Genomic DNA, 17,347 nt, shown 5'->3' with positions numbered 1-17,347 from the left:
ATGCACCCTGGCCTTATGGGCTACACGTGGCTCCAACCACCCCTGTACCACGCCCCAAGCCTCGCAGATGTACCAGACATTCTTTGGTCTCACTCGACACTTCTTTATCACTTGGGCTCTCCACAGCCCCTGTCTCTCTCACTGCGCCTCCCTGGGTGCTCAGGTTCTCTGCGACCTTGTCTCGCTCGGCCTTACTGGGGCCTCGGAGTTGGCACTCTCCCAATACTACGCCCTTCCTGACGCTCAGGTCCGGCACACTCACAGTACTGCACCCTTCTGATGCTCAGAGTCGGCACTATCCCTATACTGCGTCCTTTCTGGGTTCGGGTTTGTCACACTCCCAGCGTTGCCTTTTTGGCTTTCATTGGTCACTGCTCCCTCCTCTGGGGCTCCTCAATCATGGCCCACTCTCCGGGGCTTCTTGCTGCCCACCTTCTGGGGCTGGGGTTTCCCGCTGTGCTGCGGGTCCCCTATGAGGCCTCCTCCAACCCCTAATAGTCTCACCGAAACCTCTGGTTTAACAGTAAACAAAACACAAGGCCCTTGGCTATAACATAAATCTAAGCCATCGGGCTATAACAACATTCGAGCCACTTCAAGGTTTCTCCATCTCTCACCAGTATCACATTGTTCAGGCGTTCAGGCCTCTTCCTTTTCCTCACTTTGGCAGAGCTCCCTCCCCCCTGGTTTGCCAGCAGGGAACTGCCTGCCTGGCCTCAGCCCTGGGGTTTAAATGGGAGCCAGGCCCTGCCCCTTCTGGTCACCTGACCGCTAGCAGGTGTGGGTCACTGGCTCTCTCTAGTTGCCCCAGCAACCGGCACCTGAGGGGTTATCCCAGCTCTCCAAGTAGCAGGCACCTTGGCGTCCTGCTACAAATATTCATAAATATTGATATGAATATTCTGGCATAGGAAGCTAAATATTAATAATAATATTTGGAAACAATGTTTTCTCAAGCTGAATATTCTAACATCTGACAGATAAAATTCATAAACCAGTAGATTCCTCTATTCCAATCATTTGTAGCACTGATGGGGGAAATAAAGAATTTCTGAGTTAGATGTTACACAAATGTCATTTCTGACAAACTTCCACGAGCTTTTCTTCTCATAGCACTGCATCAAATAGCTCATGAATTCCATGTAAAGGCACGCTTACAGCATATTCATCACAACTACCAAAAAAGCCATAAGCAAGTATCTTTTAATGCTAAAGGCAGAAACTGAAATACAGGATCCCTAACCTGAGTCCCCTTTATGTTCAGCATCTCAAAGTGGTTTAGCCACGTAAATTCATGAAGCCTCTCAAGCCTCACAGAAAATTATTGCCATTCCCATTTTGACAGTGAAGAAAGTAAAGTGTGGGGAAGCCAATGTTATACACAACCTTATGGTACAAAATGGCCCAGGACCCAACCGTTTTAAGTTGCAGCTTCTTTGCTTCCAAATCTTTCTTTCTCCATAGCAACAGCTCTAGAGAAGGCATTTTATATAACTGGGCTGAGCTTTCTGAAGTGTAATCTAACATCTTTACTTTTCTGTCTCTTCAGTTCATCCATTTACTACATGGGAGGGAGTATTAATTTGAATTACCGGACACTCGGTCATAATTTTAGCCAATGGTACCTGGCTAGGTGAAGTATTTGCTTCATCTATCTATAATGAGAATAAATCACACCTACTTGTGCTATTCCAGCGATAAATGCATTAAAACAAGTTGAAATGCGCATTTTCTGAGGTGCAATCATGAAGCATCCTTCCTGTTGATCATAGCCAAGCAAGACATACAAATGACGTTTGACTGTGTTGAAGGCTTTTGCACTGCTGATGTCTGACTCAGCACTACTCTCATCCTTTGCCATGAACTTCATCAGCACAGTAATCAGCTGGTGGACAGTCTGATGATCAATCCCAGCATCTTCTGGAAGTAAGTCCTTTATTGTATTATCATTCTCTGGGGAGGGCTGTCCTGTCAGCACAAGAAAGATATGGTGTAAATGACCATGGCACAAGATAGTGGTGAATCAGGCTGGAGGCTTCTTTCCCAAAAATTGATCCCACTTCTGCCAAAGTATGTACACATGAAATTAATAGGAGCTGCCTTTTTAGAGGCCAGTATTTTACTGTTGCATCGGTTGTAATGATCAAAGAATACCATAGTATTTGAAATTAACTCTCTGTTCAGTTGGATAGGCAAAGACTTTCAATTCCTCAAACATCTCAGATCTTATGGGTAGGACTGTCCTGTCACTCCTCATATACCGCCCTTGAGTTCAGTAATGTTACCCCTGCTTCCACTTGTGTGGGAAAGAACAATCATATTCTGTGGTACTCAGCTGATATAATGTAATGTCAATCCACCGACATCAATGGAACAGAGCCAAAATACATCAGCTGAGGACAATGCTCAAAAGTAATTGGGAATGTGAAAGAAGCAAAATTTTGCATTTGATCAACCCATATCAGGTCAAGAATGAAAGATTTTTCCTTCTAGCATTCATGATGTATTCTTCTCTCCACATAAGAACAGGGAATTTACCTGACCAAATTGTGGCATTTTAATTTTGCCCTGGCAAGCTCCATCTTTCAAAGGAATGAAGAGGCTGTAGCTATCTTTCATGCTGTTAAATAACAGCCTAAACAGCATGTCTTGCAGGGATGTTTCCAGATAATGGAAGTCAAACTGTAGGTATTATAAAATAAGAGGTTTTTTGAAAGCTAGTGTATAATACAAATCTTTTCACTGTTTAATTATACAGGTTTGGATATGATCATTTTTCTGCAGTGCTCACAACCCAGACAGGAATCTATTGGGTCAGACCATGGTCATCTGGAAGTAAAGCTGTCTAGGATCAAGACAGAGACTGAGACGGCTGAGTTTCATTGTGCAAGCTGAATAAGCATAACAAGTAAATAAGCAGCAAAAAGCAGAAATAGTAATTTATAACATTCTTTCCATTTTCATAATGTAACATGCTTTCAAAGATATTCTTATGTACAGAGTTTGTTTAATCCTTTTGATTTCTAACCTGCTACTGTCCATTTATTTGGCTTCTGAAGGATCAGCTTCCACTAACCCTGAGTGTTAACCCCGAAAGTAAGTACTTTCCTACACAAGACAGTTCGAGAGCAGTAGACTAATTCTGCTGCACGTTAGCACGGTGGACAAAACCTGTGCTAACGTGCAGTAGATTTACTCTACTGCACATTAACATCACAAAAAGAACATTAATTTGTGCTAATGCGCAGTAGCACCAATTACAGCACATTAAGTTAGCACCTGTCATTATAAGTACTAAACCTAATATACTGTAATTACGACACATTAATGAATGTGTAGACACATCCCTTGAGACCTATAGAGACCAAATATCAATTCCTGAAGCTGAAAGGCGGTTCTTTTTATAAATACTAGCAAAGACACATAATTACTTAAAACATTTTAGGGTCTATAATTCCTACTAGGGCTGTGCAAAATTTTGATGAGTGTTTCATTTTGAAGCTGTTTTGATGTGTTTCAAGCTAGAAACAGTAGAATTGAAATGAAACAAAATGCTTTGAAACAGCTTCAAAATGAAATGAGGCACTCGAAATATTTTGATTTTGAAACGTTTTGAGTTTTGAAGCAGCCCGGTGGCAGGGGTTGAGGGAGAGCCTGGGCTGCACTCTGAGTGGCTCTGCCAGCCCCACAGAGCTCAGCTCAGCGGCAGGAGACAGGCGGAGCCAGTTGGAGCACAGCCCTGGGTCTCCCCCACCTCCCACCACTAGGTGGTGCTCTGAGTGGCTCTACCAGCCCCACAGAGCTCAGCCTGGTGGCAGGAAGTGGGGGAGAGCTACTGGCCAGGGCTGCACTCTGAGTGGCTCCGCCACTGGCTCTCCTGTCGCCTCCCACTGCCAGGCTGAGCTCCATGAGGCTGGCGGGAGGTGGGGAGTGCCAGGGCTGTGCTCTGAGCAGCTCTGCCAGGCCCATGGAGCTCAACCTGCTCTCCCAGTGTTGCTGGAGTGGGGCCAGCAGCAGCACCAGTCTTCCCAGTGCTGGGTGCAGGCTGTGCCCAGCACCGGTCCCAGGAGGCGGCAGCAGCAGCAGCAGCAGCTTCCTGTCAGACCCAGCATACCTGGTGGCCCACACCCCCAGGAGAAGTCCAGCATAACTCCACAGCCCACGTAGGGGTGTGGACCCGCCCGATCTGCCTGCAGGATGGTAGGGGCTGCCACTGCCGGCAAGTGACACTAGTTTTGCTTATCAGCACCTTGAAGTACAGTTTCCCAGAAAACCCTACACCTATCTCCTTGGCAGGCTTCATGCCCTCAGAAGGAGCTACCATCACTGCAATTTTCATCTGAATCAGGCAAGAAATGATAAAGTTATAGGCATCTTCATGATTCCCCATTATAGCCTACAGGCGATACGGCGAAACGCACCGAAACAGCAAAACAGTTTCAACAAAATTAAATGGAACAGTGCTTTGAAACTAAATGAAATGATGAAACAAAACACTGTCCCTTCAAAACAGTGAACCAGAAGTCAAAACAAAAGGGTGCTGTTTCACACAGCCCTAATTCCTACATGTTCTCTTTAAGAAGAAATTCAAATAAGAATGTGCTGCATAATTAAAATGCACATCCCTTATTTCATGTATGATCAATGATGAAGAAAGTTAAAAATGGCCTTGTTGATTGTACCAAGAGAAAAGGTACTTAACAACAAAGCAGTGATTCCATCATTAATTTTAATTAGTACTAACAGCCTATATTAATGTGCCCACTGATTATTATGCTAAGTCTTAGGCCAAAAGCAAAGATAAAATAGAAAGCTGTTCTGAAGCAGAATTAAGATGACATAATTACCTTCTTCAAAAGAAAAAAAACTTGGTTTCCAGCTTTTCATTGAAAAAACAAAAATTTTGATCAACATGAAAATTTTCCATGTATATTTTCATTTTGTTACAGAAACAATTTTTCATCAAAAACGCACACATGAAAGCATTTTGACCACCTTTAAATGTGTAGAATTAAAATTAGATTGATACTCTTTCCATAGAATTTTATAGCAAGGATATAATTCTATCAAATACTTTGTCGAGAGGGCATAATTCTCATTCAGAAGCTTTTAGGGGGAAATATGGTGATGATGATAGTGATTCCTGTATAATCCTAGTATTTTTATCTCTGAAATTCTACGTGATTTTTTCATACAATTAAAATCTAGAAGCATGGACCTGAATGAGTCCACAGTGTAACTGGGGGGACAACAAGGGCAGAAGTCAGCCTCTCCCCCTCCCCTACCAGGAGTCTTTGCCATGGGAGACAGAGCAGTTTTTCATAGGAGCCAGGCAGGTATAGTTCCTCACCTAGTAACAGATATGGAGGATTGGGGGAGAGGGGGCGGAGGAGGGACAAAGGAGAGTGCCCAGCAAGCCCCAGCATGAAGCTGCCATGGCCAGTATTTGGTGTACCTATCCCCAAGTTGCAATAGCCTTAGCCCACAATGCTACAACAGGAGCTGCAGCAGTAATAGCTGCCAGCAGCCTGCAAAAAGCAGGGACAGAAAAAATTATTCCTCTCTCCTTCACAGCCTGCCCTCCAGGCTAGGGGCAGACATTACACATACAGTGGTTTAAGTGATCAGAAACTGGTTTAAACCTGTAACAGAACATACGTTCAGTGCACATACACCAGTTTCAAAGTGGCTGAAACCAGTTTGAGATAAACCTGGTTGAATACAGTATCAGGTTTGATTTGGGTCAAACTGGTTTATTCAATGTCTGTCCCAGACCCCTTCCTGGTTTAAGTTAAATCAGAATCCCCCAGCATCCCAACACACTCTCTGGGCTGGGAGGGACTGTCTGCTTCAGAGAGTTGGGCTGGCCCCTCTGCTCCCCGGCTGGAGCTCCGGCAGAAACTGCACGTACAATGGGATCTGCCTGGCTTCCTCCTGCTCCACCCCTCCCCCTCACAACTCCCTGCTGAAGCCTTACATAGACACCTCTCAGCATTAGCTAGCACACCACATGCTGGCTATGGTCCATGCAGTGGGAGATGGGACAAAGACAGCCAGGACTGTGTCTGCTTAGGCCTCTTTGGAGCTAATCAACAAGTAGTTGGTAATGTCCCTCAATTCCTTCCTTGGAAAAAGTTGTTTAAGAAGAGCTTGAACTAATGAGAGAAGCTTTTGTTTTGTTTGATGAGCTGATAAATGCTAACAGCTCCCTATGTAACTCCTTTCTGTGTAACTCAATGCTCTGTTATCTACAGCAAGGAGGGGAGACCCCTCCCTAATCAGAGCATCCAGCTGGGGCCTGTCCATGCCCCGTCTCGGCTCAGCTTATTGAAGGGAAGGGAGGGCTGCTGTTGTGCCCCCTGGCTTCTAGCCTGAGCCACTGCAGGCATGTGCCTGCATTTCTGGAATGAAAAGGGAATGTCTATCCACCTCCAAATTGGTTCAAGCATTGCAGGTTAGACTAACTTGCAAAGGTTGAATCAATTCAGGCTCAGACTTTTTGAATGTCCATCCCTAGCAAGTGGTCAGCATAATCCTCCTTCCCTCTCCTACCCAGGCATTGCAAGAGCTTGCTATGCCTCTGCAGTGAGTCATTTATGTCAGTTATGTCTCTCTAAACCTATTCCAATCTATCCCAAAACTTCCACCTACAATTAAGCAGGTAAATAATTGGGAAAAATGTATTCTGTTTTAGTTTCATCGTTGAGCCATGTCATTCAGAAACCTGGAAAGTTTCAGTCTTGCAGTGGGTCTGCAGTAAGAGAGGCTGTGGTATCTCCATCCTTAGAGGTTTTTAAGACCAGGCCAGACAAAGCTTTGGCTGTGATGATATAGCCCGGGGATGGTCCTGCTTTGAGCAGAGGGTTGAACTAGATGACCCCCTGAAGTCCCTTCCAACCCTAATTTTCTAAGATTCTTTGATTCTAATGACCTGAGCTGATGGATACTGCCAAGGAATTTTTTCTGAGCATTCACTCTGCAGGGTCAGTGTTATACACTCAGAAGCATGAAAAAAAATCATATTTCTTTAATTTTTCTCTGTTGGCAGCATCCATTATGATGGACTATTGCCAAAAATAGTATAAATTACCACAGCTCTTCAATTATTTTGTATTCCTGCTATCAGCTGGATAGCTGCTTCCTTAGTAACAAAGGCCACAATAAAGATTTATCAGTAAGCAACAGTAACTGGGACACCTGGATGAGTTGGTTGGTTTGTTTTAAATCTGTACAAGATGAGGAATCCCTGATATGTAGCCCCAAATTTGAACTCACCTTTAAGTGTTTTCTTCAGCTAGCATGAAAACTGAACATCCTGCCTTGGAGTGTAATCCAAATTCCCTCCCACAGATTTATAGCTCTTATTCTTTCAAGGGGCAGTGCTGTGTTTCTCCCCCCACCTCTATCTCTACCTCAAGGGACCAATAATCCCCCCTGCATTGATATTCATCTTTCCTATTCTGATAATGAGAAACCCAGTTAGCCCAGTGGGTATTTGCTGATCCTAGTCCACTCTCCTATTCTTCCAGTGATAAAACCCTTACATGGCAATGTCAGAAAGGAATCCAGCTGATTGCATCTGAGCAACACATCCAAATGATGTAATGGATGTTACATCCACCATTAGCCCAGTGGGTTATTCATAAGGACATCTTACCCAGGGAATAAGAGAACCAGATTCTAGGCTTCCCTGCACCCAGAAAGGGTTGGAACCCACATCTCTCACTGCTCCCCAGCTCTCTAAACCCCAGACCATGGTCTAGGCAAGATGAAGAGTACCCTCTACTGGGCAGCAAAGAAAGAAAGAGTTCCTGGGCCAAAATAAGAAAATGCAAGAGTAGTTTTGGGAAGGAAGGAGACCTGGGCTCTGGCTCCTAGTTCCCATGCAGATCATGCATTTTTATCCAATGACTATTCAATGCAAAATACAATAAAAGCACTGGGAGCATAGGCAGGGAGGACAACTCAGGATCCAGGGTACGCTTCCTCCTGGTACAGTACCCTCCCTCCTCACTAAATCACAGAGTCAGGCTCCTCATTGTTTAAAGGAAACCTGAGATTATCACATAATCACCCAAGTCCAGGAGCTGAGACTTTAAGAAAAACAGCAAATGGCACCTGACCCAGGATAAAACTATAATACCAGACACCAATGCAATGCGAAGCTGACATTTCCCATGTGACGAGAACGTAGCCTTTTGTAACCCCAAGAAATGCAGTCATTTGTCTGTTGTATATACATTCATTACACTTCTACCAGATGGTGACTGTGGAAAAGTGCTTCAGTGTGTTATGGATTACTCAGTCTCGGTCTGTCACTGGGATCATCTGCATACAGCTAAGGTTACAAAGAGTTCGGATACTGGAAGGCTGTGCTTCCTGCCCCTGCCAGATCCCTGAAGCTGGAAAAGCCTTCCACAATTTTTAACCAAGCTATTTCAATACATCTGTTCTGCTTTGACTGTGTTTTCAGATATAAACAAGAGAGACATGAAGAGGCTTTTTGTCTCTCTAACTGCTGCGGTTGCACCCTGGCCTACCCTCAGCAAATATTTATTATTGATTTATATCACAATAACAATTTAAGAGCCTCAGTCATTGACCAGAACCAGATAGCGGTGGGCACCATAAAGGCTTTAAATAAAAAGGACCGAATCCATCCCAAACAATCTACAAAAATATATAAGACAAGAGACAAAAGGTTGATGCAGATAGGGGGTGGTTATAAGGTACAGACACTTGTAGATCAAATGTGTTCCTTCTTCAGCCACTCAACATGCTAGGAAAGAACCTCTCTCATAAGCTAGTGCATGATACAAGATACTGTATTATCTCCTTTCTTTTCTTGCCTATGCTATGCATCCCCCACTTCAACAGAGGAAGTATACCCACCTGGGGTTTGCTCTGGTGTTCCGCCAAGGGCTGGTGCAGACTGCTCATGCCTGGTCAAGCTCACAGCTTAAAAAACAAGAACAACTCTATTGAAATAAAGCAACTTCAGCTTCTGCATATACTCAGGGCTACCTGAGGTTAATCCAATATCATGTTCAAGTGCATCTAATAATTCATTGTTACCATACAATACGTTAGAAGAGTTGGTTTTTGTGCAGTTGTAATTTTTTTTGTACTCCATAACTCTTGTTTTCTTTATTACTCCATTTTGCTGATCCAAGAATCCTTAAGCAAGAAGGACCCATGCAGAACTAGGAGCTAAGCAACAAGGGTTATATAAGATTCACAGAACACTGTGAGTAAAATATATTTAGAGAAAATAAATGACCTCATTAATCATGGTAGCTCACTAGTACCCAGGATTTCTGTTAATTTAACAGGAACTATTATTAGGCCTTGAGGGGGTGGAGGGAGTTAATTTTTGCTGAATTATATTTTAAGTAAAGGGCTAGTTATCATTTGTAAAGTGCTCCAAAAAGGCAGGGAACGTTTGGTTTTATTATTGCTTTTCTTGTAGTTTGTCAATTCACACAGCCCAAAAGATTTTCTAGAACCTAGTACCTTATGGTAAGATGTTAGTAAAAATGTTTTGTGGGGACACTACTATGTTGAAAAGAAAATTTTCAAATACAGAGTAGCTGCAACAAGGAATTTCTAGTTGTATGCATAATCTAAACACATGCACAGTGCTATATAAAATGACACAAATATTAATATTAAAAAGCTGAAAAAACAACATTTCATGTTCCTGGAACTACCTCTTCTTGCACAAATCTCAGTCCACAGCCCACCATATGTATTAATAGAGCTTTGCTTCAGAGCATTTCTTTCTATTAATAAAATAACTATAGCACAGAACAGGAAAGCTGCCTAGGCTTTTGGCAAAAGTCACTGAGCAAAGTCCAGATTGGTCCCCTGGCACCTCCAACACAGGCACCAGAGCACCTAGAAATAAGGAACCTGGCCTCAAGGGGTGATTCAGAGATGTAGGGTTAGCCCCTTAGGTCCATAATATTGTCACTGGGGAGAGTTAGGAGCTGCCAAAGGGCAATTCAGAAGTTGCAGGCCTAAGTGGGGAGCCACCTAGAGCTAGCTGACAGGCAACACTAGAGCACAAGGGTGTTTCTCACCTGCCCCTCTCTTGAGCTTAGGTGCCTGACTGCAGTCTGCACATTATGTGCCTGGGTTCACTCAGGAGGGGCAGGGTCTAACAGCATTAATGGCAACGCCCACATTTTGCTTACTGGCTTGGCAGGTGGCGTGCTCCCCCAGAAAGTGGGAGACCAAGTTCTGTGTCCTCCTGAGTCCAAAATGATTCACTCCCACATCTCCCACCTCCCAAGACAATGCTCCAGCCACCAAGGTAAAGAATAGTTTGGGGAGCACCTTCCACCCCTCTTGTTGATGCATGGATGTTTTGCTGAAAGAAGTACAAGATGCATAGGGTCACTGAGAGACAGCAAGTAAGAGGCAGTATGACTTTATAAACCAGTGAGGAGAACACTCCCCTGAGAGAGGCATCCAGGGTTCTCACCCTTGCTGTCAGGGTAATTTCTGTTTTTTAACCACTGTGTAATGGAAATGGCATAAACATTTCTCACAGCAGGGGACAGACCCCAGGACTCCATCACTGTACCAGAGCCCCCTAACACTGCACTACAAAGGCAGGCTCCCTCTTGCTTGCTCTCCTTCTCGCCCCATGAACCTTGCACTCTTGACTACCCAGTCAGCCAGCTTCAACAAGACAAGACAAAAAAGCACCCACACAGCCTGACCATAACTTGGAGGTTAGGGCACGCTCCTGGAAGGTGGGGAAATGTAGGTCTGAATCATCTGTGTGTAAAGAGGATCTAAACTCTGGTCTCTTGAGTTTTTGTGCAAGTGCTCTCACTTCCAGTCTACTGGGTGAAAGGTGGGCCTTACCATTACTTCCTAAGGTGACAACAATGTCCCCCTTGCTGTCCTAGATCAGATCCCTACCTTCCAGTAAAGAATGGGAACTCAGAAACACTCTTGTGCCTAACATTTTGATTGGTTAGGTGTAGATGCCTCTCTGCTGATCAATCAGATGATGTGGATTGCCCTGGAAAATACCTAAGTCTCCACATTCACTGTATAGAAATCCTAGGCTTCTAACCCTGTCAAATTTGGATCATTCTCCGGGACGAGGAGAAAACAAAACCTAGGTCTCCCATCTTATTAGGTACTCTATTAAGCTAGTGTGCAAAAGATGAATAGCAGTGACTCTACCATGAGCAGCTGCACCCTATGCTGAACTCTAGACTGTTGACATGTGGTAGGCATGGTCAAAGCACCCTTAACAGATCATGCTTAAAAGCCTATTTTGTAGTCCAAAATGTAGGCACTGAATGAATTTAGGTACCAAAAGACTTTGTGGCTGCTGAATAAGGGCTTACTCTGGATCATTTTGTGTGACTTAAGCACCTAAATTCCATTTTACCAACCTGGAACAGGCCCACTGACTTCTAACTATCTGAATAAGATTTGAGGCAGTCCAAAATGCAAACCTGCTAACATATGGCAGTTGGATGAATACTGAAAGCTCCAGTGTGTACCCAGGAATAGGATACAGTCTTAAGGGAGAAGATGCAGGCTTATCACAAAAATATAAATGGATACTCAACGAATTTTGGTGGTTAAGGTTTCTGGAAGGGAGAGCGCCCTCTTTGATTCCACTGGTCCCTTCACACTGTCCCTCAGGGAACGCACACTCTTCTGACGATTGCGTGCGAAACGAGCCCTCTTGATCTTCCACATTGCTGCATCACTGAGGTTGGCGACATTTGTCCGGACAGCAGTGATAGCTTTGCAAATGCAATTGACCAAGTTAGGATTCATTCCACAGCTTAGTTAGGTCCTACTTCTATAAAATGCCTCATGCCAGGGGGCCCCAAGCCCCACTGAAGTCAATAAGGTTTCATATGGGTGCAAGGGGTCCACTTGCAAGGAACTCATTTGTGAATCCTAAATTGTATAATCCCAAACATTTTAAACAGGTTTAAAAAAAGGTAACTTGGCTTCTTCCCTATATATCAAAGATGGGGCAAGCCAGACTCTTCCATCTAAACCCTGAATTTCTTGCTAGGAGAGGGCACAATTCTTTAACCATTTCAGAGGGCAGAAAGCGCATGAGAACAGATCAGGAAGGTCCAGCCCTGTTGAATCCAAACTCGGAGTCTAGTTTTGTTAGCATCAGATTCCAACCCTAAATAGCCTACATCTAATTGGATTTGGACCTCCACATAGTTTTGTAAACTGTTTCGGCATGCTTTCTCACTGGGAAGTTACACCAGCAGAATTCCATTGGCCATAATGGAATCAGTGATGAGATGTACAGGTGTCCGCAAGACATTCAAGACTTAGATGTTTACAATTTGAGTGACCCAAAAAAGCAGAAACTCAGATCCCCTACACTCTTTACATTTATGTTTGGGAAAGTAATGGGGAAGGGGCAACAGATGACATTTGCTGCATTTGTGTGTTAAATGCTTCCAGATATCCTTACTTTTTGTTATATAAAATAAGATATAAAATAATCATCCAAAGACAAGTTCCTTATTATTTTTCCTTAGCCTACTGGAGGATTGAAAGAGATGGCACCTAACAGGCACTGTAGAAGGAAACAATTTATGTGCAGTTCATCTGTTAACAACTATTTGTTACAGGTACCCTGGGAATTAACAGTTGAGCACCTGAACCTCCCATGTTATATCATTGTCCCTATTCTTCCATTTGTGTTTTTTGGATGTACATTTTCTGGACAAGGGACTAATCTGTCCTCAGCATAACAGGGTCCAGTCATGTTTAAGGCCTTTATGAATAACAACAAACTAAAGATCCATCTACACTGAGGGCCAAGAACTTGCACAAAAATCCAGTCTGGCTAACTTGATTAGTCATAGAATCAAATCATATTTCAGCCAAGTCAGAGAACCAAGCTGTAGCAAAAACAGAACATGGCACTGAAACCTGTAAACACAATATAAGAAGAATGGACATGTCTACTGGGCAATCAGAACACACAAAGACTGGGTTTTCCTCTTTTAGTTTAAAATGACTACATCAGTTCAGCAAACTTGGTTTAAGCCCCAGAGCAGGTGCAGCCTTCATTTCTCCCATTCCCTCCTGCAGGTATCTGAATTCAGCCAAAGGTGAAAAAGCGATGTGTTTTGGATTCTGCTTACTTGTTGGAAAAGGGAATTCTTTGTTGCAGTCCAGATGAAGCTGTGCTTCCAGAGAAAGCGTCTCAAAGCGATTCACAAAGAACTCCCAGCTCAAAGCTGGAATGTCCCTCTTTAGAAAATGAAGAAGCAAAAGCTTGCTAAGAATTGTGGGTCTGTCCTTGACAACTGTGTCAAACTGGAAGTCAAGGCAGAGGCAGAGACCCTGGGGAGAAAAAAAAGACAAGAACTCAGATGTGAAGAACGTATCTTTAAAAGCACCAAACCTCCCAACTTCTCCAATCATCTAACCCTAAACACGAGCTTACTTCTGACACGAATCATGATTAACTACTGAAATCAGTGTGCAACCATTTAAGTGAAGACTCAGGCCCTCTCTAAATGGGGAATTTTCTATTTTAATTTTAGGAAACACAAAGGCCTACAGCACGATTCTGCTCTGTTGTACATACAAAATAAAATTCTGCTTTGTTCCTTCTTGTTACGCTATCCAGTAGAATTATCCCAGTGTATTGACTTCCAGTCTTAGAAGTGGAGCAAGCAATCTAGAGTTATGTAGGAATGAATGTACTGCCTCAGGAAACAGTCTCAGTCTTCTAATCAGATGAGAAGTTGCTCTTAGTATCAGCTATGCAGATGTGTCCACAGTGTACTTGCCTTAGAATTCTTGGGCCAATTCTACCTGTGCTTACATTTAGGCAAAACCATTACTTCCAAGGAATTGTGAAATGTAATTGGGGTTGTGGAAAATTTAGCCATTATATCCACCATTGCTATAAAAGTAGTTTTGGTGTAGGTGCATTTAAATAATGCATATCTTATATGTGTATTAAATAAAACAAAAGAGTGCTATTAGAAGAGATTCTGCCTGGTAACAGGAATGCAAGGAGTTACAGTGCATGAGATACATTACAAATGTATGTAGCTTCCTATTGATACTTGATATCAGCACCCAGAAAGATTCTGGAGCCTATCATCAAGGAATCAATTCTAGGCACCTAGAGGATAACAAGGTGAGCAGGAATAGTTTACACAGATTTGTTGAGAGCAAGTCATGGTTAACCAACCTGGTTTCATTCTGTAACAAGTTTATGGGCTTTATGGATGGGGAGAAAGCAATGATGTATGCAAGATATATTTTAGTTTTAGTATGGCTTTTGATATTGTTTTCCATGGAGTCCTCATAAGTAATATAAGGAAGTGTAGTCTGGATGAAACTACTGTAAGGTGAATGCATAACTAGTTGAATCATTTATCAGAAAGTACTCATCAGTGGCTTCATGTCTAACTCAGAAAATGTATCAAGTAGGATCCACTCCATCTGGGCTCTGTCCTGAGTCTGTTCAGTATCTTTACTAATGACTTAAAGGTGGAATAGAACAGACATACAGTAAATCTGAAGATAGCACCAAACTGGCTGGAATAGCAGACATTTTGGAGGATAGAATATGGATTCAAAATGACCTTGATAATATTGGAGAAATAGTCATAAATTGGATTAAATCTAATAAGAAAACTGCAAAGGACTTAGTACAGAACAAATCCAATGAAGAAATACAAACTGGGGAACAAATTAATAGTCAGCAGTACTGCAGAAAGAGGCCTGTGGATTACAGTGGATTGCAAGGTGAATGTGAGCCAACAGCATACTACGGACACAAAAAATAAGGCAATAGAATAATACATATGCCATACACAAGTCAGGGGAAGTAATTCTTCCACTCTGTTCAGCACTGGTGTGGCCTAACCTAGAGCACAGTTTCAGTTCTTGGCCCTGTGCTTCAAGGAAGATGTAGACAAATTGTAGAGTCCAGAAGTAAATAACAAAAATTATCAGAAATCTAGGAAATATGACTTATGAAAAAAAGTTCTAAGAACTGTTATTCTTCCACCTGGACAAGGGAAGAATGAGGGGAGATTCAATCATAGTCTTCAAATACAAAAATGTAGTTATAAAGAGGGTGGCAGTAGACTCCTCTTTATATCCAGAGGGACTTTGCCAAAAAGTAAAAGCCTTACATGGTACAAGGGAAATTTAAGTGGGATATTAAGAAGAATTTCTAACTATGAGGGTGCAATAGCATTGGAATAAATTACCTAGAGAGGATGGGGATCTCTAGAATGAAAGTTTTTAAAAGTAGGTTAAACAAACTTTTGTCTAATCAGCTCTTAAAAATGGAGATGCTTTTAACCTGGATGGTTGTCTCTTGACCTCCTGCGGTTCCTTCCAGTCCTATTTTTCTAGGACTCTATTCAACAGTGTCACATCTATGAACTTATGAATTTCAATATGTTATTCTACTAGCTGATGTCTTTTAAGCATACTAACCTTTTATAGAAGCAGGACATTGGCTGTCATGGTTCTCCTGCCTTTCTTGTGGCAGGTCAGGATGTTATGTCTTGTGTTGTGTCAGATGATAGTCTTACAAAGAATTTAAACTATAAATTGTATAAGTTAGTTTGGATAGGGATAATCATGCCTCGGAAAGGGGCCTGAACTAGATGAGAGGACCGGAGGTTCCTTCCAGTCCTACTTCTCTATGTTTTCTATGATTTCTAATTGAAATCATAATTGAAAAATCTATTTTAAATTGCTTAATAGTGATTTAAGTCAAAACTATAGTTCTGATCTTGCTCTTCTTGTCCACCTAACATTCCCATTGATTTCACTGGGAGGTTTAAGTATAAAAAGTAAGGTAGGGCCTGACCCTAAATAGGGAAGATAGATAACATTGCTAAAAATATCAAAGTTTTCAAGTCGGATTATATGTAGTTTTGTTGTATTAGCCCAAGACTCTTGCTTTTGGTGCCAGCATTTGGGTCTAGAAAGATGACAATGGAAAAAAAAACATGGAAATGCAGCATATGGGAGACAAGTATGTTTTCCTTGCCAAGAAGAACCTCTGACCATATTGCAAAGAAAAGTCTGGCTTTGGAGGGTTACTTAACTTTCAGTGCATATCACCACTGTTTCAGAACACGAGAGGATGCATTTTCAAAGTTTGACAAAGCATTGTAGCTATGCAACTCCCACTCATTTCACTGTACACTTCCTAAGATGTGCTTTGAAAGTGTATCTTAGGTACATAGACAGACAGAGGTATAGGTATCTATATAATGAGCACATTGTGGAAACATCTGCATTGCTAGCACCCAGAATGACCTTCCCTGTGACAAGTAATTCATAGCAATGAAGGGTTTGGCACTATTCCTAGATGCATTGCATTTTTCCTACATAACTCTAGAGTGTTTCCTGTACTTATACATAGGATGAATACATAAAGAGGTCACAATTCCTGAACATTTTAACTGCATTTTATGGACAACAGTATTGAAATTATTACTTAACTATACTTTCAGTTGTCTCTACCAGTAATTATACAATGACGATTTCCATTTTGCATACATAACATAAGACCTGATCCTTCATTGATTATATATGTGTTTCATTTTGATCATGTGGGCAGTCCAATTAGTAGGGGCTGAAGTTTAAACACTTACATAAATTTTTCAAAGTCAAAGCCAGATCTAGTTTGTTCATACATGTTTTTTTACTATCAAATTACCTGTGAATAATTTACCCTATGGGAGCAAAAATTTCACCCATATAAAACTACCATATTTTCCTGCATACCATATACCAACAAATAAGACAAGTACTTTGGGAAAGCAGATTGGAGGGAAAAAAAGGTTATTGCTGCATACAGAATGGACACAGCCTAACCTTCAGCTCATTCAGCCTCCCTTTCCTGTTACAACTACAGTTGTAACCTTTTCATAGCTGAACTGTCAGTAGTTCTTAGATGCTCAGCCAACAAGTGAATCTGTAGTTGCTGCTGAAGACTGGACTCCATAAGCAGATCTAGGATTTTTAAAAGAGCTAAAAATAGTCTTCAGGGCTGAGAAATAGGGGAATTGAGACTAGGAATAGCTAGCAGGCAGAAAAGTTACCGAAGAAAGGATAGCTTGATTAGTGGAAAATCAAGACCTTTGAAAAAGAGAGAGGGTCATTAACACCTTGTGTAGTGAAGTATGATCTGCAGGAATCAGGTATATTATAATGAGCCATGAAGTCAATTGATTTCCTCAGCACTGCCTGAAGAGAAACGCTGCTGCTGCTGCCAGGCAGTTGATTATAAATTTTGATTTGAGTAGGTACCAAAATAGGGTGCAATTGTATTAATCTACCCTCC

At 42.2% G+C, this 17,347-nt stretch overlaps 1 protein-coding gene across 1 annotated transcript in view; it reads right to left on the bottom strand.

Annotated features, from left to right (window-relative positions):
- The window catches only part of UNC79 (unc-79 homolog (C. elegans)), a 185,361-nt gene that overhangs the window by 102,673 nt on the left and 65,341 nt on the right, over positions 1 to 17,347 (bottom strand). The window contains exons 25-28 of the mRNA XM_019552446.1: positions 13,158 to 13,359; positions 11,598 to 11,777; positions 8,893 to 8,958; positions 1,682 to 1,968 (exon numbers count right to left, since the gene is read on the bottom strand). Coding sequence (XP_019407991.1) covers positions 1,682 to 1,968; positions 8,893 to 8,958; positions 11,598 to 11,777; positions 13,158 to 13,359 — 735 coding nt within the window. The remainder of the gene's footprint in view (positions 1 to 1,681; positions 1,969 to 8,892; positions 8,959 to 11,597; positions 11,778 to 13,157; positions 13,360 to 17,347) is intronic.

The sequence above is a fragment of the Crocodylus porosus genome, unplaced genomic scaffold (assembly GCF_001723895.1).
Source record: "Crocodylus porosus isolate Cpor-Errol unplaced genomic scaffold, CroPor_comp1, whole genome shotgun sequence".
Classification (NCBI taxonomy): domain Eukaryota; kingdom Metazoa; phylum Chordata; order Crocodylia; family Crocodylidae; genus Crocodylus; species Crocodylus porosus.
Note: the sequence above shows the minus strand (reverse complement) of the source record. Positions and strands in the feature narration are given on the sequence as shown.